This window comes from Podarcis raffonei, chromosome 12 (assembly GCF_027172205.1).
Source record: "Podarcis raffonei isolate rPodRaf1 chromosome 12, rPodRaf1.pri, whole genome shotgun sequence".
Classification (NCBI taxonomy): Eukaryota; Metazoa; Chordata; class Lepidosauria; order Squamata; family Lacertidae; genus Podarcis; species Podarcis raffonei.
Genome location: NC_070613.1, coordinates 14,464,043 through 14,487,820, shown reverse-complemented (window position 1 = coordinate 14,487,820; position 23,778 = coordinate 14,464,043). Strand labels below are relative to the sequence as shown.

The window sequence follows — 23,778 nt, the reverse complement described above, 5'->3', positions numbered from 1 at the left end:
GCAGTGCCCAGCATTCCACACCAGGACTAAATTTCCAAAATAATAAGGTGGTTTCTATGCACAGAAATAAAGGCTCCAGTCGCACATAGAATCATGAAAACAGGCTAAGAATCCTCTGCATGAAAGCTAAATTAGTTGAAATCCTGTTGGAGATGGATGACCTTAAACTAATGGCTGCAAAGTTCTATACTAATCCAAACGGAGCTAAGTTTACACTTGGGCTGAGAAGCTTTCTGCCTCTGCTCATACTATAGAGCTAAGAATCCAAAAGCCTGATTATTTTTAGTGTAAATCCAGAGATGTCTAAGCAATAGTTACAAGCTCCACTTGGGTTTCATATGAAAAATTAAGATTGTTGGGGTCTTGGACAGCACTCAAGCAATCATTGGAATCCTGCTAGTGGCACTTCATAGGACTTGGGGACTTGACAGAGTTAATTCAAACGGCATTAAAATAGTGGTGACAGGCCTAAGTGTTTGTTCAGTGTTTCATGGTTGTAGGTTGATGGATTCGGATCTCATGATTGACTTTGAGCAAGTGGTGCAAATGATGCTTTTGGGCAAAAAACATTTTCAAGTGTATTCATTCTTAGGAGGTATTGGATTAGGCATCTGTGGCTATAGAGCATAACATCAAAATTCTTAGGTGGTAGAGAAAACTGCTTAACTCTTTCTTTGCCTCAGTCTCCTCTCACAAGGGAAACTGTGCTCAACATGACAGAGCAGGAGAAGGCATTACAGCCCAAGATAGGTAAAGAGGTTGAATGAGCACCTAACTGTTCTAAATAAATTCAAGCCTTCAGGGCTGGGAGAATTATATGCATGAATACTAAAGAAACTTGCGGATGTGATCGCCAAGCTACTGTCCATATTACTTCTCGGAGAACAGGTTAATTGCTGCAAGACTAGACATGGCTAAATGTTGTCTCCATCTGAAAAAGCGGGGGCCAGGCAGCTGCTGACTGTTGAGGCCAATGCTCAAAAAGATTTGGTGACAAATAAAAAAGCAGTCAATCTAAATAAATTTAGAAATAAACAGTCTAATTACAGAGAACCCGCCTGGGTCTCTTAAGAACAAAGCTTGCCAGACTAACCTTATCTCTAGTTACTAGCCTGGTAGAGGAATAATAATAATAATAATAATAATAATAATAATAATAATAATAATAATAATTTATTATTTGTACCCCGTCCACAGGTATGCTGTGGGTATAGCATTTCGGTAAAATATTCAACAAGGTCCCCCGCAATATTATTGTTGGCAGGCTGGTAAAAATGTTGACTGGCTGATGCTACTGATAGGTGGATTTGTAATTGGTTGATGGACCATTCCAGAAGATTGCTCATCAGTGGCTTTTTGTCACACTTCAGAGAAGTGGAAAACGGAAAAGTGCATTGTTCTCTCATGAGCCTGGTCTTAATATGTATTTTTTAATGAATAATTTGGATGAAGGAGTGGAGGGGATGCTCATCAGATTTACAGGTGGCACCAAACTGGGTGGCGTAGCTAATACATTAGAAGACAGAACCAGTATCCAAGATGATGTTGACAGGATGGAGAACTGGATCAAAAATAACCAAATGAGTTGAATAACTTAGGTAGGGAGAATCAGATGCACAAATGCAAGATGTGTGATGCACGGCTTGACAGCAGTATGTGCCAAAAAAAGAGAGATCAAGGCATTTTAGTTGACTTTGAGCTAAACATGAATCAGGAGTGTGATACAGAAGCTAAGAAGGCTAATGCAAATCTCTAGGTTGCCTCCACATAAATATAGCATCCGGATGGCAAGAACCATTGGTCTTATTGTATTCTGCTTTGGTCAGGCTTTACCCAGAGAACTGACCCCATTCTTGGCAGAAGTTATTGAAAAAAAAAAGGTGTCCCAATGGCAAGGATTCTGGAGACCAAGTCCTATGAGGAAAGATTAATGGAGTTGGGTATGTTTAGCCTGGAGAAGAGACTGACTGCTAAGAATGAAAGCCCCATTCAGAAATTTGAAGGACCGTCACGTAGCAAATGGAGCATGCTGTCCAACTGTTCCCACTTCACTCCTGACATAAGCAGGATAAACAGACCTGGAAGCCTTAATTTCCCATTACTTCCAAGCCTATGGTCTGCTGCTCTCTAATAAGCTGCAGTTATTAGCCAGCCCTAAGCCATGGCTCATTTTTGGCTTACCAATTGCAAATTGTTAAGGAGCAACGAGAAATGATCCTGGATTCAGGCATACCAGGAAGCCATTGCTTCCTGTTTTGTTAATCCTGCTTACACCAAGGGAGAATCAAAGCACGAATGATGGGACAATGTGCACCAGCACTTTCCTATTTCATTGTTAACTGTGCTAGGCCAGGATTTTGGGCTTAATCTTAATGTGTGAACACATCCATTGATTCATATTGCATTATATCAGCACTATTTTAATATCCAGGTTCTTTCCTTGCTTTTCTTATGTTGCAATTTATACTGACTAATGCTGAATTGTGAGGCCTACGGTGATAAAAAAAAAAGAGTGTTTCAGTGTGAAGTTCTAGTTTCCTGTGCGTTGATGTGTGGGGTGAGAGGCAACCTGATGATTATGTGGCCCTGTAGGAAATTTACCATGAACACATGTACAGAGTTGGAGTGGGGTTGATGAAACTTAACTGGGTCAGAATAACTTGCTTTTGCTGGGGTGGGGAGAGTCCTTCAATGGGCTCAGGTGTTTTTTAAGGTACAGATGGACTCTTCTGACTCATGCTGGTCTTTTCACATGCATGTTTACGGTTGCTAGATTCATCATAGCTTTGGGATCAGGGTCTTATAGTATTACGCAGAAGGAGAATTTCTACAAGGATGTTTCTTTAGGCATTGCTGCAAAATGACAGGTGAAACAGCACCTTCCAGACTTTCGTCTCTTCTCTTCCTTCCCCCACCCCCTCCAATATAATATGCATGTCCTCTGTTCCCTTATTTGAGAACTGGCCCCCCAAGATTGTCATTGGGTTCTCCTTTGTGGAAAACTGAAAAGGCAGCTGAACAAAAAAGTGCCATAATCATTCTGTGTCTTATTCTAGCCTGGTCTGTTGAAATTTTTCAAAAAGTAACTGGGAGACTTTAGACAGTTGGCTTAAACCTTGCCAAGACTGCTTTGGAAACGGATATCGCTCTGTCACAAAAAATAATGAAAAAGGGAACTTGAGGTAATTGTGTATTTTGATATAGGAAAATACAAAAGCAACTTACCTTAGACTCTGGTTTTGACAACAAATTGAAGTTTTTAATTGTAGTAATCCGTGTGATTGGTTATTGCCTGAACTTGTTTATGTACAGCAGGAGCTGGTAAAAATTGCACTTCACCCCAGGAAAAAGGTCAATTGCAGATTTCTTTCTGACTTTGATTGGAGGCGTATCATACCCAAAGACTCAGCTACTCTTTAGTTGTTTTCAATTATTGGACCTCTCTGTAGCATTCCTTCAGCAAATGGAGCCTTGCGCATTTTGGAGGTTGCACATAAAATATAGAATTGCAAATAGAATAAATATGGCAGGCAGGCTCTGCATGGATGGTGGACTGATGCAACAGTGTAGTGGCAGAAGGCACTAGGTAGGGAGGTCGATAGGTAGATAGACAGCATGACTTGGTTTGCACAATGTAGTGATTTTGTTGTGTTGGGTAGCAGGAAAATAGGCAAGAACGAAGCAAGGCTTTTAGAAACAACTCTCCTTTAATGCTACATAGTATGTTAACGTCTCAGATAGCTTGCACTGATGAGCCACTAAAGCAAGAATGCTACAGGAGCTCAAGAGGTTCAACAAGCACTATGTCCCTTTGGCATACATAACAGGTTTCATGCCAATTGTATGGAACTCCTCTTCCAACAACGGTGTCTGTATACTAATGAGACGCCTTCCCTATGCACAGACACCCGAGGTGGGGAATGTGGCCAAGTGTATGAGCTGTAGCTCACATGGTTGGCAAAGCCAATTTCGCTTTTCTTCCCTGTTTCCCAATGCCTTTGCCATATCTTTCTTTATCTCAGGCTGTGTACACATTGCCAGTTACTCCAGCTCCAGTTTCTACTGCTTGTATTTTAATCTTGAGTACACATGATGTTAGCCACAATCCATATGCACCCTGTAATTTCTTGAGAAATGTTTGTTTTTGATACGTTTCCCCCCTCAAATCAGTTGCCATCTAATTTGAAAACACAAGCCGTGGTTAAGCTGAGGCTAGTACAGTTCCAGCTGCCACTGTGCATGAACAATAACAGTGTATGCACAGATGGCAGCTTCCTTGAACAGGAGCTTAGGGTAGGGTGGAGGGTGTACAATCCAGGGAAACAAATCAGATAATCAGGTGAAGACACTCCCATGCTCTTTCTGGTGTGTATGGCAAGTGCAAATGCTACTTGAAACGCAGTAATTTAGTCTTTGGCTCCTGTAGCCCTCTTGACTTAGGCTTTCTGCTTCCCTCCTTGTATCTACTTACTTCCTCATCTTCTCACAGTTTTCCAGATGTCCCTACAAGATCACCCTCTTCTCCCTGGGCCTCTGCTTTGTCCTTACCTCTTTTCCCACGCTACCCATTTTGCCTTAATACATTTCCTGTTGAATTTCTTGGCATAGTCGGAGTCTGGTCCACAGTGTTTTTACAATGGATGAATTTTACCCGTTTGTTGGTTTTGCCAAGAAACCAGTTCCTTTTAGGAGAGGGGTAGGGAGATGTGGCTAGACTTCCAACTCCCATCAGACCCAGCCAGCAGGCCCAGTGGTTAGGGATGATAGGATTCTGCAGTCCAACAGTATCTGGAGACCCACAGGTCCCGTCCCTCTATTACTTTAGAATAATAGAAAATGTCTTAGGCCCCACTACATGTGAGTGAGTTAAACTGAGGACACAGACTATTCAGTTGCTTTGAAATCTGTTAATTCAGCTGATTCATTAGTATGTTTGCTGGTATGCTCTGTGTGTTGGCACAAAGGCACACAAGCCATCTTACGGTTTTCTTCAGTGTGTTGCTCACTTTCTGATGGAAAAGGATCCAAGGAAGGCCCAAGAGCTCCTGAGCAGAATTTATGAAAAACCCGAGTGTAATGGGAATTGGGGGGTTGCTCGTGCGTAAGTTGCCGCCACTCTCGGCGAGGTTGCCTGGATAAACCTTCCCTTGGCTGGACAGTCCTGAATCCGCGTCTGTCTCAGTCACTGGCAGAATCCGTCAGTGGGTGTTTCCTGAACTTCTTCCAACATAAAAGTTCCTTGACAGATAGTCTCCGCCTAGCCTCCCTGCGCGGAAGTCTTCTGCGCAGGGTGGGTGTGGGCAGTGGAGGACCCGTGCTCTCCCCGCTGGTCTCTGGTGAAGAGTCCTGGAGCCATCTCTCCGAAGCCCGCCTCTGCCCGCCTTTCTCCCTGGTGTAACGCTGATTTCCTTCCCCGCTCGCTGAGTCCCCTCTTTTCCTGCTGGGACCTTCTCCGGCATCGCTTGGGAGCCCTTCCTCCACTCCTGGCTGCGATGGCAGTTCCCTGACACCGAGTCACACAAACATGACACAAATAAATATATTTTAGATGAAAAATCTACATAGTATGTGGGGCTCTCCTTTTCCTTCATCTTCTCCTTCTATATAGGGATACTTGTGTCTGTGTAGTGTCAACCTGTATTTTTCATCTGTAATCCCAAGTCTTCTGAAGATGAGGTACAACAAATCTTCTTACTGGTTTGTATTCACTAGAGTTGCTCTTCTTCTCTTACTCTGTTTTCCCTCCCGCTCTGAGTCTGGTAGGCACTGCAAATTCACAGCATTTCTTGACTTTCAGGAAAGTCAATGACAAATGACTCTAGTGTAGTTGGCCAGTGGTTGGCATAAACTCTCGTGTATGTCCGGGATCTTCCATGAGCTTCCATGGGCTCTGTTGACAAAAGTAATGGAGAGGACATGATTGTGGGAAAAGTCACTTTGCCTTTTTGGTTGTTAAACCTGGCTATGGACAGAGTGGCTATTAGAGTGTCTGGATATCTGCACTGAAAGGTCTTCAGTGCAAATAACACCATTAAACTCTGGTGGTAGTTACTGTTCCAAATGAGCCTTAATGGAGATTTGTATCTGTAGCATCTGTTGAGAGCCCATATATGCTAGATTGCCCAAAGTGGATATGGTGGGTCATGTGCAAATGGAAACAATTCCATTTGGGCCCGACACTGAGCTTTGTGCCCAAGTGGCAGATTGATCGAAAGGCCCAAGTGATTAAAGCTGGGTTTAACAGTAGCTTGATCCCTGCTTTGAAATGGACTTCGGGCACTTGGTATGAACCTAAAGTCATATATTTTAACTTGCCTTGGAATAAGTCAGAAAACAAATCATAGTAGGTTTGTGAGAACATGTCAGTCTTGGACCATTATTAATCGAAATTTGAGTGCCTAATCTGGGTCTTAATAACCACTGATGTGGCTTGTAAATGATGACACTGGCAACTAGGTTTAATTACATTGAACTACATTTTCTGGAAATAACGAAAGGGGGGAAAGTTAGTGGTAGGCTGAAAGCATTGATCACAGGATAATACAGGATTCATTTTCAGCATATCTGCATAATTAATTAATATATGTATATATGCTACATATTAGCGTATTGATATATTATTAATATTAATATATGCCTTTGTTAACACCTTTTAAACTTTTGTAAATTTGCCAGAGCCTGGCTAGTTCAGATATTCCTTGGGCTAATGATAGCGCAGCATGCAGAGAGTTATTCCCCAAAATGGCATGATTTCATCCTCTTGTCTCTTTCTATTTATCTTAACAAGGGGACTCCTCCTTCTGTCTGGATTTTCATAGAAGCCAAACCAAATGAGAGCTCATTTCTGAAGACTTTTCTTGCAAAAGTATGTCTTTAACTTTGCCAAGCTGGAAATAAATCTCTTAATAATTATTGTAACAAACAGAAAATGCGAATAAATAAAATTGACAACTTGTTGGATGTCTGAACTTTGAAAAGGTTATACAAATCTATTATATACCAGTTTCTCATCCACCATGCCATTCAAAAAAATCAGCATACGCAAACCCATCTTTGTAACAAAACATTTTCTCAAACCTGGGTATGAAAATACTGGTGTTAAGCTTTGGGGCGTGATGCATGTCGTTACCTCGGTTTGATTGCTTTTTTTATTCGGCGTAACGATACATTAAAAAACAAAAAGACACTTGAATTGGACCTATTGTGGAAAACACAGATCTATGTCTAAAAGCTTTACTTTTTATGTACGACTTTTCTCAATAGCCTCAAAGTTTCCCCTTTTGTCTTGTTTGCTTCAGTTCCCCAATGCATAATTTCTTTGTTTTGTTTTCGAGAACATCATGATATTTAGTTCGCACTGCAAAATTCTCTATTATGTTTTCAATTCCTTCTCTGCCTAGAGATCTATTGCTTATTAATATATATTTATATATATATGGTGTTTAGTTGTTGGCTGGTATGACTTCAACAGATGCATGGGGTATATCCAGGAACTTCATATGCACATTTTGGGTTGCTTTTAATATGTTGACTGCCTGCGCGCATTGAAATGCGGAAGCCTTGATAGAACTGAGGGAGCACTAATTTGTAACCATTGTAACTATCCTTTGGTACTAGTTTTCCCCCAAGATATAATCGGTGTATGATCAAAGGCAGAAGAGGTGGGGAGAAAAGGTGAAGCATGCAGTGGCTGTTAGGTTTATTTTTACTTGGGGTTATGTAAACTCCAATTCCACCCCATCCCACTCCAAAAAAAATCCATTGTGGAAATTGTGCCTGAAGAAGAAGAGTTTGGATTTGATATCCCGCCTTTCACTCCCTTTAAGGAGTCCCAAAGCGGCTAACATTCTCCTTTCCCTTCCTCCCCCACAACAAACACTCTGTGAGGTGAGTGGGGCTGAGAGACTTCAAAGAAGTGTGACTGACTCAAGGTCACCCAGCAGCTGCGTGTGGAGGAGCGGAGACGCGAACCCGGTTCCCCAGATTACGAGACTACCGCTCTTAACCACTACACCACACTGGCTCTCACTGGTGTGAATTATGTACATAGAAGCTGAAGAAGACCAAGGGTCCCTCCATTCCAGCCATCTTGTTCTAGCAATGACCAGTCAGATTCCTCTAAAAAACCCCACAAGCAGAGCACGAAGGCAACAGCCCTCCACCATTGTTTATTCCCAGCATCTCTGAACACAGACGTTTCGTGGCTGATAGGCATTTCCACCATGAATTTTTTCTCACCCCTCCCCTCTTATTTTAAAGACGTCGTGGCCAGCGGCCATCGCCACATCCTCCGGCAGCGAATGTCATGTATTGTGCTTTCGCTTGCCTGATTCGAACTTGCTGCTGGATCAGTTTTGATTTGGGTGGTCCCGAGTTCTCACAATATGGGAGACGGAGGGAAATCTGCCTTACCTGCTAAGTAGACAGGAAAGCGAACTTGCTAATAATACCTGTGCATGATTATGCTGCCTGAACCCGGTTGTGCCTTTCCCCTTCCCTACCACAAGCTTCTGCAGGGTTCACAAAAAACTGTCCCAAAGCCTTAGCCCTAAGTACTAGAAATGTTGTGGTCCTCCAGATTCGTTTCTTGAAGTAAGGTGAGATTTCTTGGGATGCGGCATCCTTGTCATGGAAATGCAGATGCGCTGAACGCAAAGAGGCCTGCTCAGACCGTTGCGGTAGATATCTTTTCAAAAGTGTTTGGTTTGGCTAGGTAAAGCAAATGCGTTTTGCATAAATGTGTTCTGAAGCAGCCTTTTCCATTACTGCCCTTGCAGTGATTTACTTCTGTGGTTTCTTTCTCGCTTTGTCTTCAACCAGGACGCAGGAAGCCAGCAGATAGGCTTCTTGCTCGGAAGCTGTGGTGTGACGGTGGCCTTGACTAGCGATGCATGCCACAAAGGACTGCCTAAGAGCCCTACAGGGGAAATACCACAATTTAAAGGTAGGCTCGCTCTTGCTAAGTCACAGTACTGTATGCCTGGTTGCATGTACACCGCATAGTGAAGAAGAGGAAGTGTATAGAGCTGCATTGATTTTCAGGCATCAGACAGAATAAAAGGCCTAGATGGTGTTTCTTCTCCCAGCAGCTCCAACTAGCCTGGCTAATGGGCAGGCATGTCCAACAACATCTGGGGGGGCCACAGATTCCCTGTGCTAGATGAGCTAGTTTTCATACCACATGGTTTGATATGGCATAATGCTGCTTCATTCATTTTAATAAACCATTTTTATTAAGTACAATTATTATTATTTTTTTAAAAAACATTATGGTCAATGAATGCTTTTAAAAATAAAATAAAAGCAACACTTTGTGTTTACTTCTAAGGCTGGCCAAAGCTGCTATGGTTTGTCACAGAATCGAAACACCTATCGAAACCTCCTCGAGACTGGTTCCCACATATCAAAGATGCAAACAATGACACAGCTTACATTGAGGTGAGTCCAGGTCTTTGGAGAGCTACTAAAAGTCAGTGCAGACAAGATGGGCCTACATGTTATAAATCACCTTCCTACATTCCTAGAATTTCAGATTGAAGAGCTCCAGGGATCTGGTGTGATCAATTAAACACCCAGACTCATTCCTGCCATTACAGCCAGTTCAAACCTAAGAACGTATTGATATGAGGAAGGTTTTTGTAATGGCTTTGTCTGGCTCTTTAGGGAGTGGGGATAATGGAGGGCTGGAGACTTGTAGAGAATTTGCAGGATATGTGAATGAAGAAACAGGGTTTGAAATCTTGGTGGCTGAATACTGGTTGTTTAATCATTTTTTAACTGGGGGTGGGGTGGGGCATATCATTTGTTTGCTGAGTTAGTGTTGCAGGGCCAATGACTTGCTCCTGCGTTGAGTGAACAGGGTGGGAACAGAGGCTCTGGCAAAGCTTCACCTTTTTATTATACACATCAGCCATCCATTCCCCCAAGCAAATAGCAGAAAGCAGTTGTAATTCACAGGAGAGCCCTTTTTGTTGTCTCATTCAACAGGCACATCCCTCCCCAACGTATCTTGGCTAGCATGATGAAAATGGCGGACACGCATAATCCACAGAGGCACTTAGGATTTGGGCCTTGTAGTCTGGATGGAGCCGTCCTCCAGGCTACTTTCAGATGCCCATCCCTTTAGGTCCTTGGGTTTTTGTGGTTCCCTGAATCTTGATGAGAAAAAATTTCTCTTGCAGTACAAAACATGCAAAGATGGAAGTGTTCTCGGGGTTACTGTGACGAGAATCGCACTTCTGACCCATTGCCAAGCTCTTACACAGGCATGTGGATACACAGAAGGTATTTCAGCATTGTCTCTTAATTCCTGAAACATTTTTTTTCATGGTTCTGTGCAACTGGCATAATAGTTCTTGAAGATGATAATGACAAAGCCCCACTCTCCTCTGCCCTAGCAGTGATTGGATTGGCTCAGACTAAGCCATCTTCCCCCACCAACCATGAGAGAAATAATTCATTCTATTTCTTGGTTAATCTGATTTGGGTTCCAAGATCTCCTGCCATTGTAGTAGCCCTTGAGGAAGCCGTATTTCCTAGGGGCTACATAGGGCTAGGGGTGCGGGTGGGGAAGAGCTCTCCCTCACACTTGTTGACACTATAACAGCAACACCATCCAGGTAAGTTGGTGGAAGGGAAAGGGTTTTGAAAGGTGATGAGTGAGAGAGTGAGCGCTTGGGGTTGGCTAGCTGGCAGAACTGATGGAGTGGGGATCCCATTTCTGCTTTAGATTAAAATCCTAGTTGGAGAAGAATTCCATGGGTTGTGGTGCTTGCCTCGCATTAAGGTGAGCATCACTAGCCTCTTGAAATTTGTATTTCCCAGTTCCAAAAGGCAAGTCTTGGTGGCATCTCGGTTGTCTTTAATTTTTAATATTCTGTTCTTACTGCTTTGTTTTCAACATCGTCCCACTCCCCAACCTTTTAGAATATGGCCTCTTTTGAAGTGAACCATTGGTTATGACATGCAATGCAAATGAAAACATGAGTGGGAGGGGAAAGAAGAAATGGTCTGGCCAAGAGCAATCAGTCAGTAACGATTTATCTCAAATGGTTCTGCAGCTCATCTGGTGGCAATTTTTTTAGCATCAACATTTTATTACAATCACTTCTTAAAGCGAGCTGTTTTTTTGTTTTGTTTTTTTGCAGACTCAGTAACTAACCTTGTTTTGTTGTTGTTGTTTTGGTCACGCAGCCGAAACCATTGTGAACGTATTAGATTTCAAGAAAGATGTAGGATTATGGCATGGGATTCTTACGGTAAGATAACTGCTCATTAAAGTAGTGGTTTAAAAATGAGAATGGAGTGTTTTACATTTCCATCGGAAGTCGGAGCATTCTCTGAATGTTTACCTTCTGATGCTAGATGGACTTTTGAAACATTAGGAAACTTGGTAGATGCAGAAATCATTGTTGGCGAGATGAGTGAACCAAAGACCTTCTGAATCCACAACTCTCTCCAGTGGTGGACAGGCTGGGAAGTGCCATCTCTTCTTGTTCTTCACATGTGGTCTTTGAAGATGTACTGTCTCTGAACGTGAAGGTTCTAAAAGGAAAAAGAACAGAACTTCCTTTGACTCACCCTTGAGCCTAGAATACTTACAAAGCCAGCTGGAGGTTTTATATTTGTATTCATAAGAGAAGGAGACAAGAGAGAGGCCAGAAGAACGATTGAAGTAATAACAGCAGACAGTAATTCAGTTCCATAAGTATTATTTTTGGGGTTGGGCTCTGGTGAACCTTCATCTAAGAATCAAAAGCGAAAAACTCTGGCAGGTCTGTTCAATGCAATGCAGCAAATATTTTGATTTCCAGCTCCACCCTTGGTTGACTTCCAGCTGTGGGGTGCTCCATGCTGAGGAAGGTGTGTGTGAATGAGAACTATTCCTTCCTTAGATGTGGAACCCCTAATAATTGGAAGCGTGATGAGAGTTGCTTTCAAACATCTACAGGGAATTAAAAGGCAGAATGCATGATATTCTAGCTGGTGGCTCCTCTGAAGGGAACAAAATTAGAAATGACAAAGAAGGGGATTTCCTAATAGGGCAAAGATGGCCACCTGCTGTCCAGGTCCTCTGAGCACTTGTCTCTAGAGGTCTCAAGGCTCTTCCTGTGTAATAGTTTGTAGCCACTGAAGTTAATGCATATTTCTTGTGTATGATCATAGGAGCAAGGGCTTGATTCAGGACATTTGCTTTTTCTACAAGGTCATCATAGAACTTCGTTGTAAAATAAAATGTTCATATGAGCAGAATGTTGATAACCAAAGTGTTGATAGTCAAAGTGTTGGTGCTGACCTTTAAAGCCCTAAACGGCCTCAGCCCAGTATACCTGAAAGAGCGTCTCCACCCCGATCGTTCAGCCCGGACACTGAGGTCCTCCTCTGAGGGTGTTCTGCTGGTTCCCTCACTGCGAGAAGCGAGGTTACAGGGAACCAGGCAGAGGGCCTTCTCGGTAGTGGCGCCCTCCCTGTGGAACACCCTTCCTTCAGATGTCAAGGAAATAAACAACTATCTGACTCTTAGAAGACATCTGAAGGCAGCCCTGTATCAGGAAGTTTTTAATGTTTGATGTTTTAGAGTGGCTGGGGAAACTCAGCCAGATGGGCGGGGTATAACTAATAAAATTATCATCATCATCATGTTGATATTATAAAATATTAAACATAGTTGAGATTTTTTTTATTGGTTTGTTTTGGTTTTCAAAACACCAAAAAGACAAGATTACTAACTGCACGTCCTGCAGACTTTGGTCTTCTGCTCAGTTTGAAAAATCCCAATGATTTAATATGCCTGGGCTAATGGTAATATAATTGTGGCTCTGCTGCTCAATTAAAAGAAAGGATCAAGAAAGTGGAGGAATGACTGTAATGTTAAATAGTTTACAGATAGTAATGTTGAACTATTATGATTCTAATTCAGTGCCTTTCAAACTTGGGTGTCCAGTTGTTGTTGTTGCACTACAACTCCCATCATCCTTATCTAGACAGATCAGGAACGTGGGAATTGTAGTCCAACAACAGCTGGACACCCAAGTTTCAGAAACACTGTTTTATTTCTTGAGAGTCTGTGTAACCAAAGTAGTGAGCAAAGTTTTTTTTAAAATGGTTTCAGAAGTTGTGCTATATCTGAAGACATTTGTGATAGCCGAAGCGTTAAGCTAAGAGTTTACTAACATTGTTGCAGTTCTCCAGCCAGTTTTATCTTATTTCTGGGGTTAATATCTATATTTTTAATTTTCTACGGAGTCATTTATTTTTATACATATTGGCTGATTTCCAGCCCAGTCATATAGCTGGACAGTCTCTCTCCACCCCTCCCACCCAGGCAATGAAACATGTTAGCTTATTTTAAACAGTTTTCTTTGCATTCCTATTTTAAGCCTCTCAGACGACCTTTTGAGGTTATTGGGGCAAATGTACTGTATAACTTATTTTTAGGAAGGATTAACTACCTCTTTTGGAGTTCCTAGAGATGTCAAAGCCTGGGGGAAAACCCAGAAAGATTGGGGGTGGGGGTGGAGAATCAGTTTCCCCCTCCCCTGAGGCCTCTCGTTTCTTTTTCCCCAGTTGTTAAACTCGGTATATAGGGAAAATTAAGGGGAGGAACAAAAAAACCTCTTGTGAGCTATTTCTTCTTTTGAAATAATAAAAATGCTTTTAAGGCAGGATTTCAAAATACTGTTTTTGTCAAAGTTTGCTCCCCGCAAATGACAATGTAGGACAGTCTGCAGTATTAGGAAATTACTGCCCATCCCACTGAAGAAAAACGCAACTCCAAATCCAATTCTGTGTGAAGTTATGTGTAGTAGATTTTACATTCTTTAAGTAGAAAATTGGCTTAGAACTGATAAGAAAACAAGACTGTGTACAGTATATTGAAATTTCCCTCACAAAATTTTGTTCATTTCCTGAAAAATACCTTCCTTCTTCCCAACAGCTTCAGGATTTCAGGAAAATTTATACTCAATCTTCAATTAGCTGATAAAGATTTCTCTCTAGTTTCTCTGCTTTTTACTTGATGTGAATAGCGTGTCTTGCCCTCATCACTCCGTTGATCATTCCAAAGCTATAAATCGCTATTCAAAAGCCATAAACATAACTTAATTTAGGGCCACACAGGCCTGAATGTTGTTTAATTACTGAACACTTGACTTGCACCTGCATGTGTGAATTGGTTCCATTCAGAATCCTTTAGGTTTTAGGAGATCTTGGAGGCTATGAAAGTTTCGGTCTCTGATGTTCTGTTCCACAACAGCTCCTTCACCCTGCAAGTTATCACCTACAATCAATCGCTAAGCGATGAGCAAACAAGTCCCTTAGTCTGTAGTGACTTTATTTACTTCGCAATTCTGTAAAAGGGTTTGAAAACGAGAACTGCTTTAGAAATGCACCATTCGTCTTTTTTGGTTCATATATTGAGATCAAGGCTAGACACGTCAAATTCAGTTAAACATGTAAACTCATACAGGGAAATCCAGTAGGGAAAAATGGGACCCCACGGCGCTATCTGGTGTCACAGTGTTATATTGCATATACCTCACATATAAAGTGCTTTTTCTTTACCAATCTAGCTGAGTCCCTAGTCTTAAACCCTTTTAGATAGGTAACTAAAAATATGTAGCACTTACAGCAGAGCTAGAATTTGTTTTAACAAAGAGTTGTGGTTTGTTTCATTACTGCTGAAACCTGTGTTCCCTTCACTTAATTTCAGAGTGTTATGAACATGATGCATGTCATAAGCATCCCCTATTCCTTAATGAAAGTGAACCCACTTTCGTGGATACAGAAGGTCTGCCAGTACAAAGGTAAGGGCTGCGTACCTGTGCATGCACATCCATTCACACACAAACCCACAGGTGCTTTGAGAGGATGGAAGTTAAGCAGCATATAAAGTTGTAAAACACGGATAGAGTATCTGTGACCCTTCCCATCATCTCTGACCCTTGGCTATGCTGACTAGTGCTGATGTATCGTCAGAGCTGTAGTTTCCCCATCCCTGGTCTAAAACAAAATGGTGGTGATGTTGGAATAGCAATTGTACACACCTGTAAATTAATTTGTTTCTGTCACTTTAAGTTGATGTAGGTGCAATAGCAAGGGTCATTTGGGACACACACTACTTGACACATCTGGAAAGCCATTGGAGTTTATTTCAGCTTGTGTGGTTCACTAGTGGTTTCATACTGTTAGAAGCCTGTTTCTGTTGTTGCATGTCTGATGGCTTTGGCAGAGGGCTCTACTTAAACAGGGTCCTCCCCAGTCTATACTGCTACAGTTGTGCTAGGCTTCCCTGTTTGCTAGTCAGTGAAGTTTGCCAAGCCTTCGTCTTCCAAGATTGCACCTGCTTTATTCAGCCACCTCTGTAACAGGTGAACCCAGGCAACCTTTCTGTGCCTGTAACAGAATTCCTTTGTGGCTTGTCTGAAGGGCCATAAAATACAAAGTCCAAATTGAGATCTCGGAAGTTTCCTATCCCTCGTATCTATGTGACAGGTCAAAGTAAATAATACATCTTTGGTATCTTCTGGTTGTTTTGCCATTGTTTTCATCGAAAGCAATTTCTGCTACGCTTGGACAAGTTTTGAACTTCATATTCCCAAATCTTCTTTCCTCTTTTCCTCTCGGTTTCTCCTCCCCCTATCCTGGTCCCCAGCGAAAGTTGCCTGTGTGAAATCCAGGGATATGCACTGGGCATTAGTAGCGCATAGAGATCAACGAGATATCAACCTCTCCTCCCTCCGTATGCTAATAGTTGCTGATGGCGCCAATCCATGTAAGTGATGGCTGTGGAACAAAAGCAATTTTCCCCCCTTCCTTTTTTTTTTGAATGTTATTTTGTATTGTTTTTATGCATCCTATGTTTTCTTTTGCATGTATGAGCAGCATAAAAATAAGAAATAAATATAAAAGTTATGGGTTTATGACTGGGCTTTCTCTGACATATAAGCCACTGACTTTGACTGGTGGGTGGCTTCCTCAGATATTTGTTACTTATGTAATAATAATAATTCCTTCTGTCATGAATAGCAAAAAAAAAGGTTAATGAACATTTTGAGGTTTGCCGCAAAGCGTTTTTAGGAGCTAATTCATTTTGGATTGTGTGTGTGTGAGGTTTGTGTTTTGGTTTCTTTTCTTTAGCAAATCCTGGAGCAAACCTGATATTCCATAGAAGCAAATCCAATTATAAGTGACATGACAACTTGTTATGTAAAGGCTGAATCAAATTTATCCTTAAGCAGTACAAAAGAACAGAAGGTTTCTCCACAAAACATTTGAAACTTAGGGGAAATTATTTTATGTTCATACTTGGGCACACAGATCAAAGTACGAAATAAATAGATTTTTTTTTAATCTCATATGAAGGGTGTGCTATGTGCTATCAATAGTAGCCAATTCCTCTTTCTGCTCTTAACTTCCATCTACCTAATTGTATTTTAGTTATTACAGTTGTTTTTATTCTATACTTGCCCAAACAGGTCTACAAATCAGAAGCAGAACATAAATAATACCAAAAAGAAATCACTAAGAGCCAACACCCACAATTAAACACAAAGTCATTAAATCTCAGATATCCTTGGAAATAAAGCTATTTGCACACAGTATCTAAAAACTAATAAATAAGGAGTAAGGTGAGACTCTTGAGGAAGCAAGTTCCACAGCCTCAGTGCCACCACTGAGAAGACCTTGTTAGATGTTTCCACTCTCAACCCCTCCAACAGAAGAGTCTCCATAGATAACTTGATTGGTTAGACAGATTCATATGGGAGATGGTCATCTTTGAATTACCCAGACCCTCAACCTGTCTAGATTTATACAAGTAAAAAAACAACCTAGCACATTTAATTGGAACTTGGAAACATGTATTTTGTACTTTGATGTGCATACCAAAGTACGAAAAATAAAAGTGAGATTAAGCCATTTAAAGCAGTTGGGGACAGTTTCTCTGCTGAAACCATACATGAAGGAGAATGATCTCTTTTTAAGATGCCAACGTCCTATAACTTGCTATGGGAGTTTTTGTTTTTTATTTTAATTAAGGTATAATTAAATAGTAAGAGCTGTTTTCAGCTCTGTACAGGACACGCCCAGTGGGATTCTAAGTCCCCTTTCCCCTTTGAAGAGCAAAACCCCATACCGACTGCTTTCGGAAAGCCCTTGGTTTCAAAAGCAGATTGCATGATGTGGATTGTTCCGTTAGAAGCCTTCCTGGGCTCATGAAACTAGTTGTGTAGTTCTATAGATCTCACCTCATATGTCTTGAAAATTGTAACTAGGCTGGTAGCAAAGAATCAGTTAGATTCTTTTGCCACCTTCTGTTCATAATTGCTCTATTTTTGTCCTGGAAGCATTGCTTATTGCATATAGACCTTATATTGATGTCAGATTTTCTTTTTACTCCAGGGTCTATTTCCTCTTGTGATGCATTTCTTAATGTCTTCCAAAGCAAAGGCCTCAGACAAGAAGTCATTTGCCCTTGTGCTAGTTCGCCAGAGGCTCTCACAGTGGCTATTAGAAGGTACTGTATATTTAAATTTAAAATGAGTGATCCAGAAGGCAACATAGCTTCATGCATACAGCTGTCCCAGAATTGAATAAATGGAAAATATCAGTCACTGGACCTCTAGGAGCTCTTTGCATCAGAAACTTTAAGTCACTCTTTCTTGTTATTAATTCTTTGTTATTTTCTTTCTTTATTTTTAATTAATCAGTTTATAAATTTAAAAGGTTCTGATATCTTGTTTAAGTGTTTCTCATTAAAGTATTACAGGATACAAGACATTTATATATTTCAGACAGCTATATTAAACTTTTTGTATTCTAATTTTTTTCCTTTTCTTTCAAAAGTTAATTTTCTCAACTTAAAAAAAACTACATACAAGACTATTGCTCTAAAATACTTGGTTTCTTTTGATAGCTTTTTGAGTGTTCTCTGACATCTGAATATTTCCAGGATCATCTTCTTATTCCCTGGCTTTATAGAGTTTCAATAAGGTTTTTGTATTCTGATGTCCATGGTTTCACCCACAAAACATACATGAAAGCTATTTACCTGAGGAGGTACATGGTGTTGTTGGCAAACAAGTAGCTTATAGATCCGGTGTAGCGGCTACACTGTTGGACCAGGTAGACCCGGGTTCAGACTCCCCACTTGGTGGATAAGCTTGGGCAGGGCACCATCTTTTGGCTTATCCTATCTCACAATACAAATGTCAGCATAAAATTGACAAAAAGAGAAGGTCCCACAGACAGAGAGCAGACTACAAATGTGGTGACAGGCTTTGCATGGCTCTAACTTAACTTTCATTGACATGTGGCATTTGTGCCATGGCGAATTCTTCAGTAACAGACCAGCAATGATTCGAAATCATTGTCAGGCTACCAGATGATGGGTAGCATGCAGAACATGTTGTTCTTGATTCTTCTTATTGGATATTCCTTTTTAGGCAGGACAAAATTTGTGCATGTATCTATAGAAACATGGGCTGCAACCTACAAACAGTCAAAGCATTTTTTAACCCCACAACAAAAACTTGAAGCCCTATTCATGATGCATGCCTAACATCCCTGGACTTTAAGGACTTTGCAAGTTAGCACCAAGAGTTTGAAAACACAGCAATAATGCTCTCTGCTCATCCATTTGAAATGTTTTGAGTTGCTTCCAGAAACCATGCACTTAAACACAATGGAAATCAGTAAAAATCATAAACCAATTATCTATATGCAAGATATAGATATAGATAAAGTTTATTTTCTTTTTGCGGTACTTGTACAGCTTATTTGTATCTGTGTTGAGTGATGATGGGACAAAGCTCACCTTAAAAATATACACAAGGTGGTATTATGTTCAGCATGACAGTTGCAGAAGGGTACAGGCTCAGAGATAATGTTGATCAATAGCGTGGTTGAGCCTTCCTTCTAAGTGATGGATATGACATTAATCACGGCTGCCCATTTACCAGCTTCTCATTTGTTATGCCTTAATGCACATTAAAACCCTCCCATAACTGGAGTGCTCAATCCTTTTTTGCTGGTATCATGTTGGGAGGAAGGGAAAAGCCCCTTAGCATCTTTTAATTTAAATTTATGGCACCAGCCATCTTTCCCCCCTCTTAATGAACATGGTTAGCTAATACCCATCTAGTATTTCATGCATCGCAGGGAACGCCATAGTAATTAAAGATAAGCCCTGCAGGCAGCAGTTTCTTGGTACGGATTGCAAAAGGCAGAGACGCACACTCACTTCACTGTTGGATCTGGAATATGTCTTGGGATCTGCCTGCACTATGTGAAAACATCTGCCATAACTAAAAATGGCATTGCGTTGAAAGAGCCGTGTCACCAAAACAAACACCTTGACGCATTTCCCCTTTTGTACTTTCTCACCTTCAAGAGTCCTATGAAAGATGTATGTTGGTGTTGACATAAAATAGGCTAGGCTCGGCCGGTTTTGTGTGTCAAGGCAAAAAGATCAGAAATGGGACAGTTTAAAGAGCTTTAAAAATAATAATCTTGTGGCCTCTGTGTATTGAGATACACATTGCAGATTGAGAGTTGCTGTCTATTTGACGTTTTCCGCATATTTGCAGGCCAACAGACGATAGCAATCAGCCGCCAGGCAGAGGCGTCCTGTCCATGCACGGTCTTACCTATGGAGTCATCAGAGTGGATTCTGAAGAAAAGCTTTCTGTTTTAACAGTGCAAGATGTTGGCTTGGTGATGCCAGGAGGTAAGGCTCACCCCCCCCCCCCCAGCTTTTGCCAGAAAATAGGAAATCTGCTTTAAAAAACAAAACAAAAACTGTGTTGTTCAAAGACATGCCAGATTTCCACAGCGTAGATAAATAGCTTTAAACTAAATGTTGTACTTTCCCTACTCTGGAATCTCTGCAGTTTTATATATATGAAGAGGGTCTGAACTGCGGGCATGCCAAAAAACTCAAAGCAAATTTAACAAAAACCATAGACCTTATTCACGATTCATAGACACACCATTTTCCAAATAGTGCCAACTCCATTAGTCAGTTTTTCAGAAACTTTTTAAAAAATATTTTCTTCCCCTCTCAGTGCCCTCGTATTCCTCTATGGAACATGTGTATACAATTATTATAATTTATTTATTTTTTAAAAAAATGCAGGTTGTGATAACTTTTAGATTGATACCCTGGCTCTGAACTTCCAAAAGTGGCATGAAGCTTTAATTCCTTTTATGTAAGGCCAGGTTTTTCCATGAAAGGGCCTCTAATAAATCATATGTGAAAACACACCCCTTTTTGTCTTCTTTGTTATAAAACTGCGACAAGGTGATGGTTTCTTTCTTCTTCTTTTATGTTTGGAACTCTTATTCTCCCTCCCCACCCGAAATGTGTCTCTTTATCTGATTCTACAGCCACAGCTAATGTGGAGCTGGGTGCCTTGCTGTATCTTTTCACAGTGGATGGAAATGGTTGCAAAGCCAGGACTCCTTGCACTTATAAAGGCATTCTGGCTCTTGCTTAACCTTCTTTCCTCTGCCACATTGGCTCCTTTCCCATTTCTAAACATATGCTTGTCTCGGGATTTACTGCAGAAGCAATCAATCAGGAGTCCTATATGGCATTCCCCTTTTATGACCAAGATTGGAAACAGCAGAAGTCTTAGGAGGCGGAGAAACTTTTAGCATAGTGGAATAATCTCCTGTGAACTTGTAGTGCAGGCTTGTTCCTGAAGACTTCTTTAATTGACAGTGTCATGTCTCCCCAGCCTTAAAAATGTTTTTTTTTTAAGAATGCCCTAATAATAAGTATTAAGGTAAAGGGGACCCCTGACCATTAGGTCCAGTCGTGACCAACTCTGGGGTTGCGGCACTCATCTCGCTTTATTGGCCAAGGGAGCTGGCGTACAGCTTCCAGGTCATGTGGCTAAGCCGCTTCTGGCGAACCAGAGCAGCGCATGGAAATGCTGTTTACCATCCCGCCGGAGCGGTACCTATTTATCTACTTGCACTTTGACATGCTTTTGAACTGCTAGGTTGGCAGGAGCAGGGACCGAGCAACGGGAGCTCACCCCGTCGCGGGGATTCGAACCGCCGACCTTCTGATCGGCAAGTCCTAGGCTCTGTGGTTTAACCCACAGTGCCACCTGCGTCCCTAATAATAAGTATTGGGGCTGTTCTTCTCCTTCTACATGCATCCTCCTTAACAGTTTTCAGTGGTAAATTTGCATCATAACAGCCTCCATGGCCACATTCCCAGGGAGACTCCAAAAGTGCAGATGTTACTTCACATCCTGAGCAGCTATATGACATGACTGCAATTATGTGCATAGTTATCTGGATATAAGCTGCATCTTGTGGGGTTTTTTTGTGGCTGCTTGTAAAACACGCTGAGTTTTAACGAATGAAATGCAACCTTTAGGTTTTAATTAGAAATGCAAACAGTCTTGCAGGCAGGTGATTCCATTTGAACTGTTAGGGTGAGGTAGGGACCCTACCAAAGAAAATGAAATAAGTCCCCCAGCCTCTGCTTGGTGGTTTTCTTCATTCTCTGACTTTTTCTAACACCCGAATACTTTGCTGTCACCTCATACATTTTCCTTCTCTGAAAGAAGTCCCAGAGCTACACCCAACTCCACTTCGCTTTCTTGAAACAGAATGCCTAGTGTGTAACCTCAACCCGAGATTTAAGGTGTGATTTTGTTCGGAGAATTGCTTCTGTAGCTTTCTCTTCTCGCTATAGCACTCGAAAACCTTCTTCTTTAGGAAAAGGTGTGTGTGTGTGTGTGTGTGCTGGCAACAGTGGTTACCGTGACAACCCTTCCCGGCGCTGAATAGAAGTTTGGCCTTTGGTAGGAAGCTAACTCAAGATATCTTTCGTATTAGCTGTTTCAGAGCTTGAAAGACAGCGCAAGCAATTAAAGCCACATCTAACACCCCATGCAGGGTGCAAAACTAGATTTTAAAATCTCTTAATATTTGTATGAATACTGTGCGATAAAACTATGAAATCAACTTGACAGTTTGGTTCTATTATCTACGTGCATCTTTTGCAAGACTTGCAAACCTTATTTCTTTTTTGTAAAAAAAACCTACTTTTTTGCCTTCTCTTAATAGCCATAATGTGTGCCGTGAAGCCTGATGGAGTTCCTCAACTCTGTCGGACAGATGAAGTAGGGGAACTCTGTGTATGTGCTATTGCAACAGGTACATCTTATTATGGACTCTCTGGAATGACCAAAAACACATTTGAGGTGAGTTTGAGTTCTACAAGTCTGTTCCTGCTTGGCCCTTCACGTTTGAATAATGCTTTTGGATTAGTACTACTGCTAATGATTCAGGGTTTGTTGGGGGTTTTTTTGGTGGACATGCAAAACTACTGACAAACTTTCCCGGCGGTTAGACAAGTGGTAAGGTAAAGGGACCCCTGACCATTAGGTCCAGTCATGGCTGACTCTGGGGTTGCAGTGCTCATCTCGCTTTACTGGCCGAGGGAGCCGGCGTACAGCTTCTGGGTCATGTGGCCAGCATGACTAAGCCACTTCTGGCGAACCAGAGCAGCACATGGAAATGCCGTTTACCTTCCCACCGGAGCGGTACCTCTTTATCTACTTGCACTTTGATGTGCTTTTGAACTGCTAGGTTGGCAAGAGCAGGGACCGAGCAACAAGAGCTCACCCCGTTGTGGGGATTCGAACCGCCGACCTTCTGATTGGCAAGTCCTAGGCTCTGTAGTTTAACCCACAGCGCCACCCACGTCCCTAGACAAGTGGTACATCTAGCCTGTTATAGCCTACAGTCACAGACAATAGCTTTCCTTGGGTTTCCAGTAGAGGTCTTTCCTATTGTCTCCTACCTGATAATTTAAATGGAAATGTCAGGGATTGAACTTGCTATCTTCTGCATGCAATTCATATGCTTTGCCACTGATCCCCACATCTCACTCAATTGGAACAAGAATTTATGGAGAACTTTTTTTAAAAGAGGAAAACACTATCCCTTTCGAAACGTTAAATATTTTATACTGGAAACCATTTAATAGGAAGGGAAGGGAAGGATTGACTGTAACATGGATGCACACTTTAATGTGTGTGTTTTATGCATGGTTTTATGATACAAGGATGAATGTACCTGACTCTGTGCATCTTGGGAAAGGGGCTGCAGATAGATCAGAACTGAGCTCATAATTCTTCTCTACAGAAGCCCACTCCTGGCTTCCCCTGAGTTTCCTTCATTTCTGCAGCCAAATTTAGGGCAGGCAGGAAGGAAAAGCATTTCAGTTGTTGCTCTTGTTAAACAGCTGGAAGTCAGGAGCCCTTGTCAATGTACTACAGAATCACCCAGAGATCCATCAGTGGATCCCGACCTATTTTCTGAACACTCTTGCTCTAGAGCCGACTCAGTAACAAAATAAAAGTTGATGTCCTGCCCTTCTCTCTCTCTCTCTCTCTGTCCTGCAGGTGTTCCCTATGACCAGTTCAGGTGCCCCAATCAGCGAATACCCTTTCATAAGAACTGGGCTGCTGGGGTTTATTGGCCCAGGTGGGCTTGTCTTTGTTGTTGGCAAAATGGATGGGCTGATGGTCGTCAGCGGACGGAGGCACAACGCAGATGACATTGTAGCCACGGCACTCGCGGTGGAACCAATGAAGTTTGTCTACAGGGGAAGGTTTGCGTCACTTTTCTCCCCCAGAAATAAATAAATAAACATTGGATTGTGGAAAAGGCATTTGCATTGTTTAGAGCAGATGCTCTTTTCATTCCAGAAAAAGCCATAGCAAAAACATTTTTATTTTTTTAAAAAAATAT

At 41.6% G+C, this 23,778-nt stretch overlaps 1 protein-coding gene across 4 annotated transcripts in view; it reads left to right on the top strand.

Moving 5' to 3' along the window:
- DIP2C (disco interacting protein 2 homolog C) overlaps positions 1-23,778 on the top strand; it is a 295,768-nt gene that overhangs the window by 217,311 nt on the left and 54,679 nt on the right. For 2 of the 4 annotated variants that reach the window (XM_053359327.1, XM_053359330.1), the window contains 11 exons: positions 6,788-6,865; positions 8,821-8,944; positions 9,329-9,438; positions 10,182-10,284; positions 11,194-11,258; positions 14,711-14,804; positions 15,653-15,772; positions 17,401-17,515; positions 19,587-19,726; positions 22,087-22,223; positions 23,430-23,638. In XM_053359327.1, the coding sequence (XP_053215302.1) occupies positions 6,788-6,865; positions 8,821-8,944; positions 9,329-9,438; positions 10,182-10,284; positions 11,194-11,258; positions 14,711-14,804; positions 15,653-15,772; positions 17,401-17,515; positions 19,587-19,726; positions 22,087-22,223; positions 23,430-23,638 (1,295 nt within the window). The remainder of the gene's footprint in view (positions 1-6,787; positions 6,866-8,820; positions 8,945-9,328; positions 9,439-10,181; positions 10,285-11,193; positions 11,259-14,710; positions 14,805-15,652; positions 15,773-17,400; positions 17,516-19,586; positions 19,727-22,086; positions 22,224-23,429; positions 23,639-23,778) is intronic. The other 2 variants (XM_053359331.1, XM_053359328.1) reach the window with 1 other exon arrangement.